The 22,648-nt window shown below is 47.9% G+C and overlaps 2 protein-coding genes across 3 annotated transcripts in view; one reads left to right on the plus strand and one right to left on the minus strand.

Annotated features, from left to right (window-relative positions):
• Window positions 1–8,286, minus strand: part of Epp (Ecdysteroid phosphate phosphatase) — a 65,319-nt gene extending 57,033 nt beyond the window's left edge. The window contains exons 1-3 of one of the 2 annotated variants that reach the window (XM_050178683.2): window positions 7,975–8,286; window positions 7,586–7,639; window positions 6,834–7,020 (exon numbers count right to left, since the gene is read on the minus strand). In XM_050178683.2, the coding sequence (XP_050034640.1) occupies window positions 6,834–7,020; window positions 7,586–7,639; window positions 7,975–8,078 (345 nt within the window). In that variant the 5' untranslated portion in view covers window positions 8,079–8,286. The remainder of the gene's footprint in view (window positions 1–6,833; window positions 7,021–7,585; window positions 7,640–7,974) is intronic. The other variant, XM_050178685.2, reaches the window with a different exon arrangement.
• Window positions 8,287–8,426: 140 nt separating this feature from the next.
• The window catches only part of Polr2H (DNA-directed RNA polymerases I, II, and III subunit Rpb8), a 126,044-nt gene continuing 111,822 nt past the window's right edge, over window positions 8,427–22,648 (plus strand). Inside the window, exon 1 of the mRNA XM_050178686.3 lies at window positions 8,427–8,533. Coding sequence (XP_050034643.1) covers window positions 8,461–8,533 — 73 coding nt within the window. The 5' untranslated portion in view covers window positions 8,427–8,460. The remainder of the gene's footprint in view (window positions 8,534–22,648) is intronic.

Below are 22,648 nucleotides of genomic sequence, written 5' to 3' on the forward strand. Positions count from 1 at the left end.
TGTGTTGTCGATCTTTCTTAGTCCTAGTCTTACGCGCCGCTTCCCCTTGCAAATGACATAATGGTAGCTTGAGGTCACAAAATGAATTAATTTATTTTGTGGGGTTTAATATTCAAACAGTACACAGCGGGATATGAGAGACGCTGCAGTGGGGAGGAGCTCTGGTACAATTCTGGCCACCTTGGGTTCTTTAACGTGCACTCAAAGAACAACACGCGAGCATATCTGCATTCTGCCCCTATCAAAATGCGGCCGCTGCAGCTAGGGATCAAACTCTGCTTTTCGTCTTGCAGTTGCTATACTTCACATCATAGTGCGATTTTTCAACACAGTTAGACAACTAAAAAGACAAGAGAGCGTTCGTACTCTACAGTTCTACCATTACCTACGGAATGCTCGTAAGGCCAGTTTTTTGTTCCATGTTGCTTTGCAAACAGCATTTTGAATTAACAGCTACTCTCGTAAAGGCTAACAACCTCCAGGTTTTTTCCTATGAGTGCTGGTTCTGCTGTGTTATTGAAGGAATACTGACGTAACATTTGTGACTTTTCATTTATTGCTTCAAATTAAGGTCCTTGATCTCGAAACCTTTGAAAAAGAAATGGCAGGCCTCTGACAGCTCAAAATAATTAGCTATAGTTGCTTTTGTACAAACGAGCCATGATATTGTCATGTAGAAGGTGGGTCACGTGGGAGCCGAGCGCTGTCATGTATAAGCACTCACTCTGGCTCGCTCGGTCATTTGTTATCTTACTACGTCGGGCTGCGCAACAAGTGGCAACATTGTAGACAACACGACCGAGTTAGCCAGAGCGGTCGCCTACACATCAGGATGCTCTGCTCTCATGTGACCACCTTCCAAGTCATGCATCAAAGCACATGCACCCCCTGGGAAAAGAAACCAAGACTCGTTCACAGAAAAGCTGTTGCTGTATACTATGTAGGGCTCTCTGAAGCTGGAATTTAAAGTCTAGGACCTTCATTTAACACAAGACATATGAGAAGTAAAAAATATCACATTACTACTTCTTTAACAGAGGTGCTATAAACATCCTCGCCTTTTTCAATCAAAAATACTTGCACACATCTATCTGAATTTCAGATGGGGGGGAAGGGGGAGAACAGTGTGATACACTGAAGCACTCATGTACATCACAGTTGCTCTGGTATTGTCCTCTCTGTTCCATTTTCAGCAGATTTTACCATTCTGTTTCACTGTTTTTGGAGATATTGGTTAAAGCACAAAAAAACAATTTACTCCGAAGCGTGTTAGTTGTGTTCCAGGTATTTTTATTTACCAAAATTCAATGTGATGGCCACTGCTGTTTACTACTACAAGTATATTAGGTTTGGCTATTCATTATTCTGATAACATTTTTTTTCCCCACTGAAGGTGTAGAAGTCCAATTTGAACAAACAAATAAGTTTACCGTGAGTTGATGTTTAACTATACACAAATATACTGTATAACACACTGCATACTGCTTTCCTCCAAGAATTAATGCAGAAACTGAGCACTGTCAAAGCAGTAGCTGTCATACAGCTGTGCTATAGGCGAATGTGTCACCTGCCGTAGTGGCTTAGCAGCTGTGGCGTTGCACTGGTAAGCTCGAGGTAGCAGGTTCAAGCATAGGCAACGGCGACAGTGTTTCAATGGGGGCGGAATGCAAGAAATGCTCATGGATTTTGCATCAAGTGTATGTTAACCCCAGGTAGGCAAAATTAATCCAGAGTCCCTGCTACTACTCATGTCTGATAATCAGATTGTGGTCTTGGCCCGTACAACACCAGAACTTAACTTTAGATTAATGTGGTGAGCAATGCTTTTTGCCACGAGCTCTCAACTAAATGTGGCTGTTTAAGTGTGACATTTAGTAGAGTGGAAGTGGCTGATAACGTCTGCCTAGGAGGTCGAGAACTCCTTTTCATTTAGTTTTTGCTTATGCACATGCAAAGAATACTTGTGTGAAATCCTTCGGTCTGAGATCACCTAGGCAGAGCAGTCAACTAGTAAAGTTATGAGAACACTTAGTTTTCTCAACAACTGCCCATAAACACATGACAGCGAGCTCCTGCCCATGTTGTTGCTTATTCTAGCTTGCTTTTAATAAAGAAATGGAGTGTTAAAGGGAATGTGCAGATGTGTACAAGATTCTATTATTGTGTGGTGCTGCTTATGTCAGACAATGACAGGCTGCATAAATGCTGATACAACTGTATTCTGCCACAAGCACTCGGTCATCTAGCTGTGCACTACACTAGATGCAAGTGCAAAACTATTTTTGCTAGGACGGAGATCGTACACACATTCAGCAACCAAAGAAAAAGCTATGCAAGCTATCTAAGCATATTCAATTGAGGTTGCTCCTCCTGACACAAGTATCAGTGTGCCTTTCATAGCTTTTAGCAACAAAAAGATAAATCATAGATCGATAGATCAGTGACAAATGATGGTGTTCATTGGCTCTGTGACTTGTCGTTGCAGATTCAATGATGGCACCTGTATTGTGCAAACTACGAATGCGTTGCACGTATCAGCTTGAACTGACTGACAGCACGAAGATTACGGCAGCACGTGCCTGTGAATGCCGACGACTATATATACCCTGGTTGTTTCCTGAATAAACGTTCTTTTCATTCTTGGAATCTGTCCAAACGATACATGGTGTCAGGAGTGGGGTCGCTTGATGAACGTAACCATTCTGAGCAATGAAGCTAGTCAAGCCACCGGAGCATCTGCAACTTTCCGGCTCATCCGACAACATCGCGAAGAATTAGAACCTGTTCATCCAGAAGTTCGAACTGTTCCTACAAGCGACAGCATCCACAAAAGAACCAAGGTCAGAAGCTGTCAAGGCTGCACTGCTGCTGAGTGTTGCTGGCGACGATGCACTTGAGGTGGTTAACAACTTCACCTTTCTGGAGGCGGAACGCAAGGATGATTACACGATGGTCGTGCGGAAGTTTAAAGAGTACTGTCAAGAACAGCAAAACGAAGTCTGTGAGAGGTACATTTTCCGGTCAAGAACCCAGGACGAAGCTGAGCCCTTTGAGTATTTCCTGTGCGACCTACGAAAGCTGTCCCGAAGCTGCAACCTCGCTGAATTAACCGAGTCAATGATCCGTGACCAGGTTGTGTTCGGTGTACATAACCCCAAGTTGCGGGAGAGGCCCATCAAAGTGAAAGGCCTTACGCTAGTCAAGACCGAACAAATCTGCAAGGCTGCTGAACTGTCCAGCCAGTAGAACAAGGCATGGGCTCAGGCGGAAAAACAGGTAGCGTCAGTAAAGAAGCGTCTGTTTAAATGCATGAAATGCAACCGGTCGCGCGAACACAGTAGGTGTCCGGCGTTCGGGAAGACGTGTTTTGTATGTGGTGGCGCCAAACATTTTGCAGCGTGTTGCAAGAAAGGGTCTACAGTAGGCGAAGTGGTCAACATGCAGGACACCTTTGACATCCTTGATGTAAAAAACTTGCAGTGTGAGAAGCTCAACGAACTGGATCGCAAATGCTAAAGTGGCCGGCCAGGATGCCTTCTTGAAAGTAGACACAGGCTCGCAAGCCAACTTGCTGCCTTACTTGGTCTATCGAAAGTGTAAGGAGATGCAAAGTTTGACGCCGAGCAGTTCCATTCTGCGGTCATATAGCGGGGAAGCCATCAAACACTTTGGTGTTGCGACGTTACCAGTGAACATAAAAGATCAGGCTGGGAGTTTCGACTTCTTCATGGTCAAAAAAGGCAACCACGCAATACTCGGACTATGTGCAAGTGAGGTGCTCGGACTGGTCGCGAGGTCAGTGGATGCAGTCAACGCTAGCACTGCCCACAATATACTGCAGGAATTTCCTCAACTCTTCCAAGGAACAGGCTGTGTTGCCCGTCAGTATTGGATGGTATTACGCACTGGTTCAATACCTGTAGTCCAGCCAGTGCTGCGCGTACCCTTGACACAAGAACCACTGCGGGAGGAGCTGGACCGCATGGAACGAGGCGCCATCATCACGAAAGTGACAGAACCAACGGACTGGGTGAGCCCGCTTGTTATTGTACGTAAAAAGGATGGCACACTACGTGTATGCATTGATCCTAGGCATATCAATGAATGCCTGAAACATGAGCACGATCAGATGCCTAAGCATGAAGACATTGAGGCTGAGCTCGCTGGCGCTCAATATTTTTCCTACCTCTATGCGAATTCAGGTTTCCACCAAATTCCTTTGGATGACGCCACATCAAAAATCTGCACATTCGGCACGCCCTTTGATCGCTACCGCTTTCTGAGGCTGCCCTTCAGAGTCGCCTCGGCTCCTGAAGTCTTTCAAAAAACTTTGAGTGAAATTTTTGACAGGGCTCCGGGGGTGCCTTTATATGTAGATGACGTCCTTGTCTGGGGTGTTACTAAAGAAGAAGACGACACACGTATTCGCAATGCATTGCAACTGGCAAAAAACGCTGGCTTAACTTTTAACGCAAGCAAGTGCAAGTTTGGGCTTACTGAAGTTGACTTTTTGGGTGATGTCATCAGCCGAGACGGAATAAGGCCAAATGCCACACTGAGCATGTCCCTTAAAGAAATGTCGCAGCCAATGAACAAAGCTGCAGTGCACAGAACGTTAGGTGTTGCCAATTACTTTGGGAAATGCATTCCAAATCTGGCAGGAAAGACCAAACTTTTGCGCAGTCTCATCAAAAAGGACACCAAGTTTAAATGGTTGGCCAACCACGCAAATGAATGGACAGCCATCCGCACATGGCTCAGCAGCGCACCTGTGTTGGCTGTTTTTGATGCTGCCAGGGAAACTAAAATTTCTTCTGACGCTTTTAAAAGTGGACTAGGCGCTGCACTTCTACAGCTTCACGGTGACAGCTGGCGGCCTGTTGCATATGCATCACGCGTTGAATGAGACCACGATGAATGAGACTGAGCAACAATATTTGCAAATTGAAAAAGAGGCAATGGGCATAACGTTCGGGTGTGAAAAATTTCACCACTTGCATATGGGCGTAAGATAATCATAGAGACCGACCACCGACAACTGCTAGCCATTGCATCCAAAGGGATCGGTGACATGCCACTGCGTCTTCAGTGTTTCTTCATGCGCTTACTGAACTACGACTATGTGATTGAATTTGTACCAGGGAAGCAACTGCTGCTCACCGACATGCTCTAAAGGTTAACGCCCATCAACCACCAGGGGACACAAGTGGCTTGACAGAAGAAATAGAGGTTCACACAATTGGTGCAGTCTCGGACCAGGTAAGCAGAAAAACTTTTGACCGTTTAATTGCCACAACTGCAAGTGCCCTGGAGTTACAAAAAGTGATGCGCTACATCAGTGGCAGCAGCAACCTTGATGGCTGCACGAAACCTTTTGCTACTGAGCTGTCACTAATAGAGGGAGTGGTGCTAAAAGGAACCAAAGTATTTGTTCCAAAGTCAATGAGGGACGAAATGCTTCAATGTATACACGAAGGGCACTTGGGCATAAACAAATGCAAAGCACGAGGCCGACAATTGGTGTTTTGGCCTGGACTTAATGCAGATATTGAAAGTATGTGGAAAAGTTGTGTCGTCTGCCGAAAGTATGCATACAGGCAACCAAGCGAGCCTTTTATGCTCAGACCAACGCCAGATCACGCTTGGTACAGAGTCGGCGTTGATATTTTTCAGCAAGGGGGAAGCTCGTACTCGTGCGTGTTCGATGCGCAGTCAAACTTCCTGGAAGTGGGAAAAACTGGGCGACACCTTGACGAGCACAATCATTGCCAAATTGAGCTGCATTTTTGAGCGATATGGAATCTAAGTTGAGGTATGCAGTGACAAAGGCCCCCAGTTCGCGTCTCACGATTTTACCACCTTTGCGTCCAGGTAAGACTTCAAGCACGTGACATCTAGACCCGGCTTTCCACAGTGCAATGGACTAGTGGAGAAAGGCGTCCAGATAGTAAAACTGATCATGAAAAAAACACAAGAAAATCACGATGACGTCTGGTTGGGCCTGCTCAGCTACCGATCTACACCACAGGAGGACGGTCGTTCCCCGGGTGAGCTGTTGCAATGCAGTAGACTACGAACCAGGCTTCTCAACTTAAGCTCGCAACCTAAAGATTTTGTGTCTAAGTGTAGACAACTTGGCGCCCACAAGAAGGACCTACCAGTACTCCGAAAAGGGGATGTGGCGAGGATCCGAGATAAAGCATGGACCTGCAAGGTGCAGGTCGTGGGACCGGCAGCGCAGAGGTCCTATCGCATTGTTACTGAAGATGACCAAGTACTTCGTATGAACCGGAGACACCCGATTCCAATGCGTGAGCCATTTCGACACGATGACCTAGACAGCGATGAGCCGGAAAGCGAGGACGACCAGCCGGTAACATCCCCAACTGGAGTGCACGCAAACCGGACTCAACTTACAACACCGCTCCCAAGACGTTCTAAGCGGATAACTCGTCAGCCAAGACGGCTGCAGTACGACCACAATTTCAATTAAGTGCATCCTGTATCTCGGCTTTAACAAACTATTAAACAGATGAAGATGTATTGTGCAGACTACGCATGCGTCGCACCTATCAGCTTGAACTGTTTGACAGCATGAAGATTACGGCAGCACGTGCCTGTGAATGCCGATGACTATATATACCCTGGGTGTTTCCTGAATAAACATTCTTTTAATTCTTGGATTACGTCCAAACGATACAGCACCTATCTATTCAAATTGTTTTTATATATATAAACAGCTGACAGCTAGAGCTTGGTGTCCTGTGTATGCTATAGTGTGGTTTTTTGTAACTTTTCATGCAAGAATTTAAGTAAAGTTGAAAAGCTTTCACCTGGAAAAAAGAGCACAACGTGATGTGCGGCAGATAGTTGTGTGCACCGTTGCGTCCACACTGCAGCATAGACTGGAGAGAGAACTTCTGCAGCTGCTCCAGAAGCGGTCCCACCGGACAGAGATAAAGGATATACTCTCTAGGGGTGCTGTCGTCCAAGGTGGGGTCATTGACGTGAGCTAAGAGCCTGGTAAGGGATGAAAGCAACGCGAGGAAGCGCAGTTGAGTATCAACACAAGATGGACAGGAAACACACATGCATAACATGCATGAGATCACTGCGACTAAAACTAAATGTGTACCAAATCGAGAGAAATTCCAAGTTAGTGTAAGCATTCATTAAATAGCAAATAGTCTCTGGTACTAAGTGCCAAATAGGGTCATTAAACAAGCATTTTTTTAAAACATATCTTTCTCTACTGCTAACTTGGAAGTGTAGGGAGCATCAAGTGTTCACATCATTTGAAAGATGCCAAATGTGCCAATCACATACGTAAACGAAACTGAAGCTTGAACACTTTTTGTGATGGAGAACTTTAAAATATTGTTGTTTTGTGTGATAGTGGCCCAGCGAGCGCAAATGTTGATACTCGCTACAGAATCAAGACGATTTTCTTTTTGGGCGCAGGAAAGGTATCACCGCGATAGCGGCGTCTGATCTTTGACGGACACCTTACGGCATCGAAATCTGAGAACCCGCGGGACCACTTCACAAGGCACGACACCAGAAACAGCTCGAAAGTCGGCATTACCAATCAGCCGCTAACTGCACTCCCCTGTCCCCAGTCGCTGCAAGAGCCTTCTCGCTGAAACGAGAAAGAAGAAGAAAAAAATTGAAACGATGACGAATCAGCTCCCGCGAAAAGACAGCACTCGCGCAGGAAACGACAGCAGTGCGCGCTTGGTAAAAACCAGAGTTCAAGGCCTTAGGAAGCGTTATACGACGACAAGCTTCCTCTCAAAGCCGCCTATGAGAGGCGCAAACGGGAGCGCTCCAGTTAGTCACAGGCGCACGATCACAGGTCCTTGACTCGTGGACGTGCCTCCGCAGACTTCACCACTGCCAAATCAATGCACGGGCACCCATAGCGCAAGAGATCGCGCCCTGCTTAAGCTCATTAGGTGACGGGCCGGCACTCACGCTCTGTGTTTTGGAAATCCCATTTGCAGCAGAACCTGAAGAGGAGACAGGTGCTGCTTGTGCGGCCTACTGCTGACATTTCGGCGTGGAGGAGGGGCAGCCATTCGACGCTGTCACATCGTCTCGCGGTGTAAAACAATCACTATTTGATAGCGCACGAGTCACTTGAACACGCACTAAATGCGGATACACGGGCCCATAGCGGCTGCAACAAAAATCTAATTAGAAACACAGGCGATAACGCCCAAGCAGAACCGCAATAAAATGAAAAAGCTCAAGCCATTTTGCTTTTTTGCATCGGGTATTTAAAACCACTTCCGTTTCCTGTTGTTAAAGATATCCAAAATATTCAACAACATTTTATTGCAGACAGTCATTAAATTTAAAACTTTAGAATCATAAAATGTTATACGCAATGAGCGTCCCGCTGAATTCGTTCCGTGACGTTTCGAGCTGTCATCCACAAGGGGCGCTAGTGCATCCAAAATGGCGGGTGTTTTATTCGAGGATATTTTTGACGTGAAAGACATCGATCCCGAAGGGAAGAAATTTGACAGAGGTAAGATTACGGCTTTTATTTAAGTGCAAATGAACAGCTTCTCGTTCTCATGTAGTACATTTGATTTGGTATGCCAGAGAGTACTTCATCCAGCCTAACCACGTGCAGTGCATGCCGGCAAATGAATGACGCTGACGCTGTATTTTAACTGCACGATTCATTATTTCTTTTATTTTTCTCACCACAGCACGCCCACGCATGCAATGACTGAAACAGTTAGTGAAGTAGCCGCTAACTGCATTCATTTGAATGCACGCAGCTTGAGAAAGTAGTCATGCGTTGTACACGCGGTCGCACGCTTCGTGCCCACTACATTTCGAAGCCGGTAATATAACAGGTGAAACCGAGCGTGCGGAAACCGAAACTGATTATCATGCCGTCTTCGCAACACATGAGCGTGTGTAAGATTCGTCCGCTGTTTTCCTGGTTATATCATAGGATTAACAAAATAATTAGTAGTTGTTTATTCAGAAATGCACTTAACCTCAACATGCATATTGTGCCATATACGGATCACTGCTAGAGTTCGGCCTACGAAGTTGCATATAATGAGAAATACAATGTATGATGTATGGCGAGCTCTGCATGCTGGGTTCTGCGAAGTATGTCTGCTTTTGGCGAGCTTCCCTGTCATGACATGTCTCACAAGAGGTACAGCGCCTCGCGTTTATCGATTGCGTCGGTTCATGTCCGGAGCACCAAGCTGGCTGTGCGCTTTCTGAACGCCGTTTCCTATTCGGCGTCTTGTGTTATAGCTACTTGTAGTTGGCTTGAATTCACGTGTTCGTTTGTCATTCTCTCACTGTGCTTTGTAAACAACTCAGAGCGCGTGGGATTGTTATTTGCCGACAGCGCTTTCTTGGCAGTCGCGCAGGGGGGGCGCTACGCGCATGCGCGGAGCCCTCGCCGCTAGCTTGGCGTAGTCAGGCAGCCGCAGTTTGTTGTGGGCCTGTATCAGCTGATACTGTTGACACGCTGCAGCACCTAAACCATGCTCGCCGCCTATCTCAACCCGTCCATGTCCCCTACCCCATTTTCTTCTCTCTGCCGTGGTGTGACCAACAGCACAGTGTGGCGACCTTGATATGTTAACGGCCGGCAAACGAGGCTTGAATAATTATGTTTAAAAAATTAGAAGGAGAATGCTTTCTATTAAAGAGATACAGGAATATTTGCCGGTGCTTTTGATAATTTATTACAACGGCACGAGCCGTCGGCTACTACACTTGCCATTTCGGTCACGTTAAAATCGACTCACGTGCTTCCTGGGAAACAAAAAAATATATATAGAGAAGAGAAAGTCAGTGGCTCTTGATCGAAAGGAAAAGTCCATTCAGTGAGCCGCCTTGCAGAGCCTTCGAATATAACCAGTATAACTAGGTTGATCCACGGCATCTCTTTCAACGTTCTGTATGTAACGATATTACGAGAAAAAAAAAAGTAGCGAGAGCAGCAAGTAAACGTTCGGATTGGCGGTGGCGAAAGGGGTGAAAAGGAAAACTGCGAAAGAGCGGGCGATTTCGCGGCGGTGCGCGTGTGTATGTGTGGCGGATGGGGCAGGAAAGGACGAAAGGAACGTTACGTAAGCATTTCGGCCCCGGGGAGAAGAGCGAGGGCGGCGCTTGAAAGTGTTTTCCCGGTGACGACGCAAGAGGGCGAGGGAGCGAGCAGGGCCGTGGCGCAAGAGAGGGGACGGCCGCGCGCGCGCCGATGTCGAGAAGGAGGGAAGGCGCTCCAATGATACGGCGCATTCTCAGTTGCCCCAAGCTCCGTCGGAAAACTCCCCGCTCGGCGCGCGAGTCTTCAAGGAATGACGCAGTTAGTTTGGGCTCGAGTCCCCGGCTCGAAGGGCGCTCCGCCGCCTGCGCTCCGGTCTCGCCGTGTGACAGCCATGGCCAAACAACAGCGTCCTAGGTGAGTTTTCTTTTTTCTGAAAAAAATATCGGTCCCGTTCGTCGATGCGATGATAAATGTAGCAGGAAGAACAATGAGAAAAATGCAGGAAGAAACTTGATTTTAGCCTCTGAAGGACAAGCGACGGTCGAGAGAGACAATGGTACAATTATCGTCGTTCCTGAAAAAAAAAAGAGAAAAAATTAGCACCGATCTTTGCCTTCTCAACGCGCGATTCGAACAAATCCACTCATTGCAGGCGCGCGCGCGTGTGCGCGCGCGGAGATGGAGCGACTACGTTGATTTGCGAGGTGTGTTTATTTCCTACGTTTTGGCTCGACCGATAAAGCGAGCTGGTGCGCACGGCTTCTGATAAACGTTATCACCTCCAGCTATATCACGAGCTTCGCCTCGGCTGGCGCTAGGCTCTTTTATGTCAGGTGCGGTTGGAGGGGCGGCAGCGGCCGTGTCCACGTAGCGCACTTGCTCTAGAGCGCGCGCACTCGCCCCGAATGAATCACCGCGCTGCAAACAACAAGCATGACAAAAAGTAGACGTTCTGTATTGCTTTTTTCTTTCTTTTTTTTTGGTTATCTCAACGTCCTTAGCGCGAAAAGCGCTTGCTTCCTTTCACGAGATGCCTTTGAAGGAAAAGACGCATGGCGCAAGCCACTTGCGGGCGTTCTGTGTTTGACCACCTTGCCGTTATTGGGTCGGTTCAGCCATCTTTTCCTACATTTTTTCTTTTCTTTTTCCCCCTCGCTGTCCTCGTACGCTTGTAATCTCGTTAGTTGCACCTGCTTGTACGTGCGCGATGTACTCTTGGCTTCTCTTGAAAGTTCCACGTCATTGGAGTTACTTTTTTTTTTTTGCACTGGCCCACATCACTCCCTCGCGCCTCTACGCTCGCTTCTCATGTTTTTTGTTCTTTCTTATCGTGCTGACGTAGCTTAAAATTGCGTGGAAAATATTTTAAGGGATCTCATTGCCACTCCCCGTCTGTCGCCTTGTAAACAGCCGCGGCCTCTCTTGTAGCGTGCCTCGCCTGCTGCCACGTCAAAGGTATTTGCTTCGGTGGCGTACTTGCTTCTCTTTCAGTTTTGTTTTTCACTCCACGCTTCCTGTGCTCTCTGCAAACGCGCACCTGACAAACGTTAGCGCGCCAGCCCTGTAGTGACAGCGAGAGCTCTCTCCTCTAGCACACAAACACACGCACATCTACAGCGTTCGCAAATGGACGTATGCGCGGATGCGAGCGATATAAGTGTATATAGAGTGTAGCGCGTCGCGGCCGCCCCGCGTGAAAATATCGCCGATGCTGTTCATTCTGCGATCGATTTTTGTTTTCTTCCTCCGTTTCCTCAATGCCGTTCGCCGTCGTTCGGCGCGCTGGTGTTGCTGCTGCCCCGTCTGCGCGGCCGGGGATCTGCTCAGGAGCATCGCCAAATCGGCCGAGAGCTTTTTTCTTTTTTTTTTTTTCTCTCCGCGCGCGCGTCCCCGACCAACCGTTTTCAAGGTCAGGTTCGTCTCCTCATTCATAGCGCGCGCAGCCAGCGCAGGCTGCTGCAGCTGAGCCTGGCTTGCGCGCGCCTAGCGGCCCTTTCTCGCCATTTCCCCGCTGCTGCCGTTGGTTGCAGTCGTCGCGCAGAGTGTACCTGTTCCCTAGGCTAGACGCGAGCGCTGTTCTTCCCCCCCTCTCTCTCTCGCCCCCCCCCCATTTTTTTTTTTTCGTTACCGTTCCAGCCGCGAAGCATGCCTTCTGCGCGAACCCATGCCTTCTGCGCGTGCCTGCCCTCTGGGAGCGCGAGCGCGTCGTTTTCTCCGACACTACAAGTAATAATAATGTTAGACGAGTGAAAGGGGAAAGCGGGAGAGAGAACCCGAGACTGGAGCCCTCGGACCGCGCTCATGCGCCTGCTTTTTCGAGAGTGGCAGTTGCTTCATAGTGACGAGGCTCTACTGCATTCAGTGATTTCGAAAGGGGTGGAGGGCGTTGGTACCGGGTTCTATCCCCGAATCAGGACGAGTAGTAGTAGTAAACATTATTGAGAAAAAAAAAAATTGTGTTGAGTTACTCAACTGACGAAGCTTCTCTCTCTCTATCCGCTCATCATGTGTAGAGTAGCAAACTGGACAAAAAATCCAGTAACATCCATACAGTTCCTTCATTCTCGATTTCTCTACGTGCTACCTAATTGTACATTTTTTTGTACTGAAATTTAAGAAGGTATGAAGAGGTCAGATTAACCCATTGCAGAGCCACTAGCTGAGTGAGTATGGTCTGAGATCGTGATTCTGTGGTAGTAGCTGCTTCAGTACCGCTTCTGTGTTTTCTAACATACTTACGCATACTGTATACCTGCATAGCTCAGCTTTTGAGCTCCACCTAAACAGTGGAAGTTACTGGGTAATTCAACAGAACTTGTTGCTGAGCAGGTTAGTTGTTGCTTAGAGAAACAATCGTAGCGCGGTTAAGGCAGCTATCGGGCTGGCCCTGCGAGCTTATCGATGCTTTGAAGTAATGTAGTTTTACAGAAGCCTGTAATGACCTTTCTGTAAAGTGAACGAGAGAGAGAGACAAGGGAGGGTATTTTTTTATGTCGTGTTTATTGAGTACCAATGAGCAAACTGTACGAAGTGTCTACATCAATGGCCGTTCCGTAAAATCAGAGATAGAGGTAAGGAATTTTTGACGTCACCTGTATTGTATTTTTGACGCCACCTGTATTTGACGTCACCTGTATTGTAGATTGTAGCCGGTGAGCTATAATCTGCTTACATTGTTTTTTTTTTTCTTCCCCGGGAACACGGACTCGCATAGTACTTCGACGCCACCAGATGCTGCGGCAGTTCGTGTCTGTTATTGTCGGCTCGCTCGCTCTTGCGCAAAACGCTTTCGAGTGGCCCGAGGCGGTTTTCTGTTTCCCCTTACTTCCCGCGTGTCCTCACAGCGCGCGAAACTGATATCTGGCAGTTAAGCAAACAGAAAAGAGGCACGTGTTGTCACGTGCTCCTGTTTAGAAAAAGAAGAAAGATGTAGCGGTAGCACCTGTAACCGCTGAGTGGTGGCTTTGAGCGGTTTCGTCACCCGGACTCAGCCGTGACTCAATAAGCGCCCCCCTCCCTGACTGTTCTCCGAGAACCCTCCTTCAGGCCGATCTTGCCGCATTTCTTTCGTCTTTCCTTTTTTTTTATTTTATAAGCCTCAGGCGGGCAGCGGGTTAGCCAATGGCCACATTGTAATGCCAGGACTAACGGGGCGCCCACCCCTCTTTCGAAACGGAGCCATATACATCACCGGGCCATGGTTGCAGTGAACCCTAAGGTTGATCTTTGGTTGGTGGGGCACACCGTTTCTTGCGAACAACTCAGTAAGAACGGACGGAGAAAAAAAAAAAAAAATGTGCGCACCAACGCACATGCTGGAGTCTATATGAAGCGAAGTTTCGGTGAAGCGGTTAATGAAATCGTGTAGGACTAATTTAGATGCGTAGAATTGTCTTTATTTTCATCAAGTGCACGCGCTGTTTATGTTTGTGCACCGCACAGGTCACAACCTTGATGTCATGATTTGCTAAAGTTCGCACACTACGCCGTTCACGAGCCATACGAAAATGCGAACCGCAGTTCACGCGGCTGAAACTGTGAGACTTCGGCGCAGCGATGTCACGTGGGAGAAGGCGATGTATGACGTTTGTCGAGGGAAGGATGGCGACGCCGTGTTCGTAAAAAGACGCAGACTCAGAAGCCCCGAGTCAATGGCTGCGTTAAGCAGCTCGAACTCGGTTTACGTCATTCGCATGTCAGTATGTCACACAGCCGAATTAAGGTCGTTTCTACACCGCCTGTATAGCAGTGACACATATCCGTTCAGGGGTGTGTTTTCCGAGAGTGGGCACACTTCCGTTGGTCCAAGAAGGGGTGATGTAGTCCGAATGTAAGAAAAATTCGAGAAGCCCTTGAAAATCATACGCTATTTCATTAAGCGGTCTGATGGCTTTAGATATACCTGTGTGAGCCGACATTATACTTGCAGGTTTATGTCGTAACATTATTTTTGGCTTATGGAGAATGCACGTACGTGCGCCCACTGGCACCACTTTGTCGGTCAACATTCAGTGCTTAAACATAGGCCGGTGACAACGTACATATCAACAAATGTATCCGGTGAGATAGTGACCGATAGACCGACCGACGTACTCGAAACCAGGGTGTTCTGGGCGAAGAAAGCTTCGCTTTAAAATGCCGGCTCTAGGCTGGGCTGCAGGAGGAGGGATATCAAGCTAGGTACGACATTACGCGAACGTTTACACCATGTTTCAGTATAGCTTTCGCAAGTATGGCTTTCACATGGATAGCGTTCCAAAACCTTATCAAATGCTATAAATACCAAATAGGAAATCGTGGAAGTGTTAAGAAAAGCTTTTGCATAGGGTATGTCACTGGGTGATGTCCTCCCATTTTAAAGGGTCACCTGCCTCTGTTTTTAGCAGCTGAATGGATGACAGTATGAAGGTTGTTGAACACTAATAAGATCATTTTTAATGTGAGTGATACTAAATTTGGTCTCAAAACGTGAGCCCCGGTGTCATCATCGTTATCGTGGCGTCATAACCAAAATTTGCTAACGTCGCCTATGGCCAAGCATGGTGACACAGCTCATAACAAAGGAGTGCTGTGCACGTTTGTTCCGGCTTCGATCGCAGGAGCGGAGCGAGCCAACGCGTCGTGACGTATCCACCTCTCGGGCACCGAAACCGAGACTTGTTCGTAGAAACAGTAACTATGGTACATTACGTAGGGCGCTGTCACGCTTGCCAGCACTTTTTTAGAGCATAGAGGGTCCGAACTTCTATTTAACGCAAGAGAGAGAGAGGAGTAGGAAATGTCACGTTAGCACTCCTTCAGGCGGATCTCCATGGAAAAGTGAGCTCGTTTTGGTAGCAGGCGCTAGTCCCTTTTCGCAGTGTTCACAGAACCCGAGGCTCCGACTAGGGACACTCGTAGCCGCTCACGTGCAAGTGACGAAATGTTCGGAGTCCCTGATGAGAGAAAGAGCGGAAGGGGTGGGGGAGCAAGAGGGGGAAAAGCTGTTGCGTGGCTTGCGTCAGTTGGTTGCCTAATGAACACGTCGGAGGATACACGTACGCGTAGGGAAAGGAGGCACGCGACGCTGTCGCATAGTTTGCGAGAGGAGATGTAACTGCGGTGGCGGAAAAGGAGATATGTAATTTTGTTGTGCGTAGTGATAGAACGATTTTTCTTTTCCTTCCCCGTAGCAATACCGTGCATATCCGATTCGATATGCACCGCTACGACCGCAGTTCTGTTGCCTGCAAAGGAATGCTGTTGCGGGAGGTTCAGCCTCTTCTATAACCTTCTTCTCCGCCTTTCTTGTCATTAAATGATCTCCCTCTCTCGCTCTTCCTCTTCAACACATTTTTCTTTTTTGTTAACGCGCACCGCTTGTTCCTGAAACTTTGTTTTGTTTAGTTACTAGCCCTTGTTTATCTAATCTCTGGGGTTTATTGGTGCGGGCAGCACGTTCGTGCTGCTAATTCGTGGGGCAGTTGTGGTGACGCCCTTGTGTGTACGGCCGGAACGAAAAATTCCCCAGCTTTCCGCTAAATCGAACGTGTACCGTCAGAATGAGTGCAACCAATAATAAATCGCAAACGTTGATTGGAACTGACCAACTAGCACGGGCGAAATTTAGAAGAAACACTTACTATTCCAACGAGGTCTGCAGCTGACATACGACGGCCTGAATAATAATAATAATAATAATAATAATAATAATAATAATAATAATAATAATAATAATAATAATAATAACCTTATGTGATAGGAGGATACCCTGTTGTCATCGTTCGTCCAATGAAACAGATGAATGGCAGAATTTCGCTAGAACAAGTGATACACTGTTTATTTATTTATTTATTTATTTATTTATTTATTTATTTATTTATGATACCCTCATGGTGCATTGCACATTACAGAGGGGAGGGGCATAATCAAAAGAAAAAAAATGGTAACACAACACTTGTGGCATTGCAATGCAAACCAATACAAAGACACGTAGAAGTAAATACAAAGGATAAAGAAACTTAACAGGCACATCCCAATGGAAATCTAAACATAAAGGCACCATAATACAATTACAACATTGTCTTGATAGGGCATAATTAATGACATGTTTTGTATTGTGGTCTTAAAAATGACAGCATCTGTTACGGCCACTATAACGATGGTGACAAGTTACTCCATTCTTTACATGTTTTAGGGGGGGTGGGATGAATGCGAGTACGTGACTGGTGTTACAGTGAGTTATGGCGACCTTCTGGAGATGGTTCAAGCGAGAAGAAATAAATGACGCCCGCTGAATCGAACGTGAACGCAGGGTGCAAGTCCGCATTGGCCCTCAAGTTCGGCCAATATGCAGGGTGTCCCAGCTAACTTTAGCCAGAGTTTAAAAATATGCGAAAGCCACGTAGCTGGACAGAACCAAGGTAATGTTGTTTGCCGTCGCTTGGAGATACTCGTTTTTTTTTTCATTGCGCCTAATTAGATTATTAATCTTAATTAATCAGCTTCTCAAATATTATAATTAGATGAAAAGTGTCAATGAGAACATTGTACTCCAATTAACTCCGATTTGGAATTAAAGTTAAATGACTTTGACAGACAGTGCGTCGGGATTCGTAACTGAAAGGGCTACAGCCTTAATACAGGCGTGCCGAGCATCGTTCCTCCTGCCGTGCCGATGCGAACAACGCGGGTTCGGCCCGGTTCGCTCACCTCTGATTGTTTCGGCGTCTCGCTGTAGCGACGCGGCGACACTCAGCGATACGGACGGCTGCAGGCATTTCTGTGCGCCTCGGTCGAGATCGGCTACTCTTGTGCGTGCTCGTTGGACGCCACTACCCGCCGTGGTTGCTCAGTGGCTATGGTGTTAGGCTGCTGAGCACGAGGTCGCGGGATCGAATCCCGGCCACGGCGGCCGCATTTCGATGGGGGCGAAATGCGAAAACACCCGCGTACTTATATTTAGGTGCACGTTAAAGAACCCCAGGTGGTCGAAATTTCCGGAGACCTCCACTACGGCGTGCCTCATAATCAGAAAGTGGTTTTGGCACGTAAAACCCCATAATTTAATTTTTTTTTTGGACGCCACTGTTTCTGTCATCGCCCCGAGGAAAAAAAAAGCTAAACCACGCAGTTCAGCGTGCTGCTTGCATCGCTGTTATCGGAGCTTCGGTGATCCGGCGCGGTTTGTTTTGCTTTTCTTTCTTTTGCTGCGAACTGCTAAATGTGCTGTCACTGCAGCAACAACAACAACCCCCCAACGGGTGCATTCGCACTCTATATCCACGCCTTGGCGACAAGGAGTTCCTAGAAGCGCCTGCGTTGTTTTTGGCTCGGACTCGTGCGTGTTTTGCGTTGCGAAAGGTTTCTCTTCAGAGCATTGCGTTCTCGCGTCGCTGATGTGCTTTGCGCAGTCTTTTTTGCTATTGCGGCGTGGTCTCGTGCACGTACCGTGTTTACTCAAATGTAAGGCGGCCTCGATCCCCCCCCCCCCCCCCCTCCAAATTCAGAAAGCCTAAAAAAAAAAATGATAAGTAGACGACAGAAAGCAAATAACATTTATTACGTGTGTCCAGCGCCAACCACGCACTTGCCCCGGCTAACTGTAGGTACCAGTCTGCCAAAAGCGAAAAAAAAAAAAAAAAAGGACTAACAGCAGTGTGCGCAACGCGGTCAAAATAGCGTGTCAAAGTGAGTTGTATACTACTGTGCAGCTTCGGCTAGTAATGGTTACAGTATTGTCTTTTCCTGTTAGGGAGTAGCGAGCCATTTCGCCATTTCCGACGGATCCTAATGAAAGCCTTGAATCTGTGCCGACTGAAGAGTATAGATCGCTGGTCAGGTTTTCAAAGAAGGACTGTTAACTTAGACTCGAATAAATACGGTACTTCGAAAACTTCTAGGTGTGGCTAGGGTGAGATGTTTTCGTGTGTCCAGACATCGACCTGGCCGCCAGTTTACACAAAGCTGCCAGCGCTTTTGACCGCTTGGTGGCTGAGTTGAGGACGGACAGCTTGACCTCTTTCGTTTCCCGCGTGAATGCGCTTTTGGTAGCATATTCAGCCTGTATGGAGGTACACGGCACACTTTCATCTTGCACATGAGCTGCGCGAACATGTTTTCTCTGCTGGCACTTTGAAAACTGGCGCAAACGCAACTGCGAGTGAAGTAGGCGTGCATGAACCCGTATACTGAGATAATAGGACACTGCGCATTCACGTTCGATCCGTTGCAGTGGGTGATTCGAGCCTAGAGTCGCGCGCAAGGCCACGACCAGCACTTGCCACGCCTTACGCAAACACGAGCTCGACCCTGTGCTCGGTAGGGTACGCGCGAGGCGATCTATATATGTGCCGCGACTTCGCTAGGCATAGCTGCTGGCTGTCCAGTATCATTGCAGTTAAGCTTTTCCTGTTCGTCCGGCCTGGGGTGCAGTTCTTGACTCGGTCAAATTCCGCCATATTGTCGAGTTCGCTATCTTGTCAGCGTCGATTGGTTTCAAATATATGAAGGAACCTTCGTGCGCACGCCTACTCGCTGTGCTCGAGGAGGCGTGTTATTATATGAAGGCGCCGTGGCTTCACAGAGGTGGCCACGCCCTCTCTGATTGGCCCTAAACCTCCACGTGGTGGAATTCGACAACGTGGTGGTGTTTGACAGTGTCCAAAACAACCTGCTCTGTCCAGAATGATGCTGTCGGGTGCAGCGGAGGTGGTTCGAGATGGCTTCACCGGCCAGGTCACTCTTACCAGATTTCCCCTCAGGCACACGCTTCGTAGTCTCTTTCATCATGTCAGTTCTGCTAACTTTTGCAGCGGTGCGCGCTAAGTGTGCACCTGCTGCATTTTGTTCGTGCAGTTGCGAAGGCTTGTTGCGGTGACACCTGAGGAAAAAAAAAAAAATGAAGACATTCCATTGACGCGTACGCAAGCTGCCGAGCAGAATAGCTCATCTTCTCCCTTGCACGGGCGAAACGGCGCGAGTAGTGTTGGCTAACAAGATCGATATGTTTTTGCCGCGTTCTCTTTCTCTCTTTCCAGAGATCGACCTGCGAAAATGGCGTGCTGGCTAGAATTAACCACGGCTCTCGCTTTCTTTCGCTCGCTCGTGCTACTATGCGCTATCGCTTTGTTCATTCAAAAAGATGAAATAAAGATAGGCAGACCGGTTTACTGTGTTTTATCCTTAGTTTTTCACTTTCCGAGCAGCTGCATCCGCTGCTGCTGGCATCTGTGAGCATGTGTGTGTAAGAGAGATAGCCTGCGGGCGCTGTGTTCTCCCCCACTAAAGCGATGTACCCTTGTGGGAGAGGCAGCTGAGGCTAGCCAGTCACAAGTGCGAACGCAAGTGCAGGACACGCATTTGTGTGTACATCCGCGTCCTCCTAGCATGCCGTCGAGGTGACGACTCAGCACGTACGACGCGGTACACCGGTGCTTCGGTGAGCTCGTGTTGCTTTTTTTTTTTTTTTTTCGCAAGAAAAGGGTGAGAAATGTCAGACTCAAACGTTGTTGAAACAGGGAACTATTTTTCTTCCTCCGCGCCTTCGCGACCGCCCCTGCGCGCCTCCGTAGCTTTCAGAACACTGCACCGCTTTAGCTCTGCTGTGCGCGCGTGAGCGAGGGAAGCGGCTTTCTCTCTCGCCTTTATTGACGTCAGCGGTGTTGGCAGCGGCCTGCTCGGGGAGGCTGGCAGGAGGCTGCAGCAGCCGCTGCAGCGGCGCGTAGTATTTTGTTGTTTGCGCGTTGACCTTGAACTTGAAATGCAGCGGTAGCGGCGGGCGGCGCGGCGCATCACGGGACTGGGTGACGCATGCGCAGTGGTATAAAGCCTTTCCTCTCCGCCTCTGCTTTCTCTCCATCCTTTCCTCGCCGCCCTCGGACGCAGCGCGGTCGCTTGGCAACAGCACAGTTGGCTGCCGCCTGCTAGGACTTTCCGTTTCTCTTTGGTGCTTCCCGTTTCGCCTTGCGGTCCCTCTCTTCCGCCTACGTTCGGCACATCTTTCTGCTTTCCTTCCTTCCTTCCTTCCTCAACTAAAATTCTCAAACCATTGACAACAGATGAATTGTATACTCATATTCAACTGAAAAATAAATTGCATGACAGCTTTAATAAATTGCGTAACATAGCTGGCTTCGAAACGTTTAAGTTCCGCAACAAGCTAAATATTCAGCTACGCAAAGCGAAAACATGTATAATGAGAAATATTTTCAATCTTGTGAAAATGACAGCAGAAAGATGCGGAACAGATTGAACTTGCTATTAAAACGTTCACCAAAAAGATCGTACGATAGAATACATAGTACGATCGAATGCATAGTACGCAACGGAAAAGAAACACGAGGGGAGTGTCTTGCGAAAGCGTTCAGTGAACATCTTACTCAAATCGACAACCCACTAGTGAACATGAACGCCTGTCAAGGTGTCCGGACACCATTTTCCGAGCCCTACGACTATGCCTGAAGTAGTCACCGTTTTCTGCGAATTGAGGAATAGTACCACACGTGATAATAATTTACAAATCACGCATGTGAAGCATATACTATTGATATTGTAGCTCCAATGTTAATGTATATGTACAATCTGTGTCTTGTTCCTGTTGTGTTCCCTTGTAACAAGCATCAATCGACCATGTGGCGGATCTTACAGACGCGCACCTTTCCTACACCGTCCCTGGTATCATCACATCTACCCCGATGTCTTCACACCGAGTTGCAAAACATGCTACGCGCCACGCGCAGACCTGGACCAAATTATCTGGGTATGCCCCGCAGCACCACACGCCATCAAACACAGCACCAATTCTACATTCAGAAACACCACGCCCGAGCAGCGGGAGGCCATGCTTCTCACTGAATGCCCGGTGGATCAAATCTCGGTTGTCCGGCTGGCCGATGCCGCCGCCAAGACTCAAGGTCTGGCCGCCGCCTGAGGAATGTAGGCTCCGGTGGGAATAGTCTCCCGGCCCGCCCCCTCCCTTGACCCCAGCAAGGACTGTGAATAAAGTTTCTCTCTCTCTCTCTCTCTCTTGTAATATGCAGATTGTCAAGGTACTTGCTATATTAAAAAAAAAGGAGACAAGACACGGATGTGTAATTATAGACCAATTTCAATGTTACCTATCCTTTGAAAAGGATTGGAGAAAATTATTGCCTCTCGCATAACAGTATTTGCTGAAAGAATGAGACTGATATCTGGTTGCCAGCATGCTTTTTGAAAACATTTATCCACGGAAATTGCCTTCCTTGAACAAAAAGAATGAATTCTGAACAACTTGGAAGAGAGAGAGAGAGAAGGGAAGACAGAAAGGCAGGGAGGTTAACTAGACTGAGTCCAGTTTGCTACCCTACACGTGGGGAGGGGAATGGGGAGTGAAAGAGGGAGATAGAGAACTTAGGTGTAGGATGTCTACAGTCTGGCACTCAAGTCTGTTGCCCTCAGGTAGCGAAAAAGCGCTCGAACTGCTTTCTGCGCCAATGAACTATGAGGCCAGGCCCCCAAGATCTTCGCTTCCGTAAATGGCCTGTCATCCAGTCTATTTAAGGCACACTGGAGAGTCTCGCGTTGATTATCGAAGCGAGAACAGTGGCACAGAAGGTGACTGATGGTCTCTTCACACTTGCACTTAGCGCACATTGGTGAATCCGCCATGACAATACGATAGCTGTAGGAGTTGGTGAATGCTACTCCTACCCACAGCCGACACAGCAGTGTTGCGTCACGTCGTGGAAGGTTCGCTGGTACTGTAAGTTTCAGTGATGGGTCGAGGCTGTGTAAACGACACTTAGAGTTCTGAGGTGTATGCCAGCAACCTAACGTGATTGTACGAGCGAGATTGCGAAGCTCTCTTGCAGCGTCGACTCTGGATAAAGGTATAAGGAGTGTCGGTGAGCCAGCCTGGGCACGTCGGGCAGCGTCATCGGCGAGGTGATTACCAACGATGCCACAATGTCCCGGCAGCCACTGAAATATGATATTATGTCCTCTTTCAGAAGCGCAATGGCAGGTTTCGTGGATTTGTGACACCAGCTGTTCATAATTGCCACGTCGTAAACTTCTCAAGCTCCGGAGGGCTGCTTTCGAGTCACAAAATATTGCCCATTTGTTGGGCGGTTCTTTTTCAATGTATTCGACAGC

This window comes from Dermacentor andersoni, chromosome 5 (assembly GCF_023375885.2).
Source record: "Dermacentor andersoni chromosome 5, qqDerAnde1_hic_scaffold, whole genome shotgun sequence".
NCBI classification, from domain to species: Eukaryota; Metazoa; Arthropoda; class Arachnida; order Ixodida; family Ixodidae; genus Dermacentor; species Dermacentor andersoni.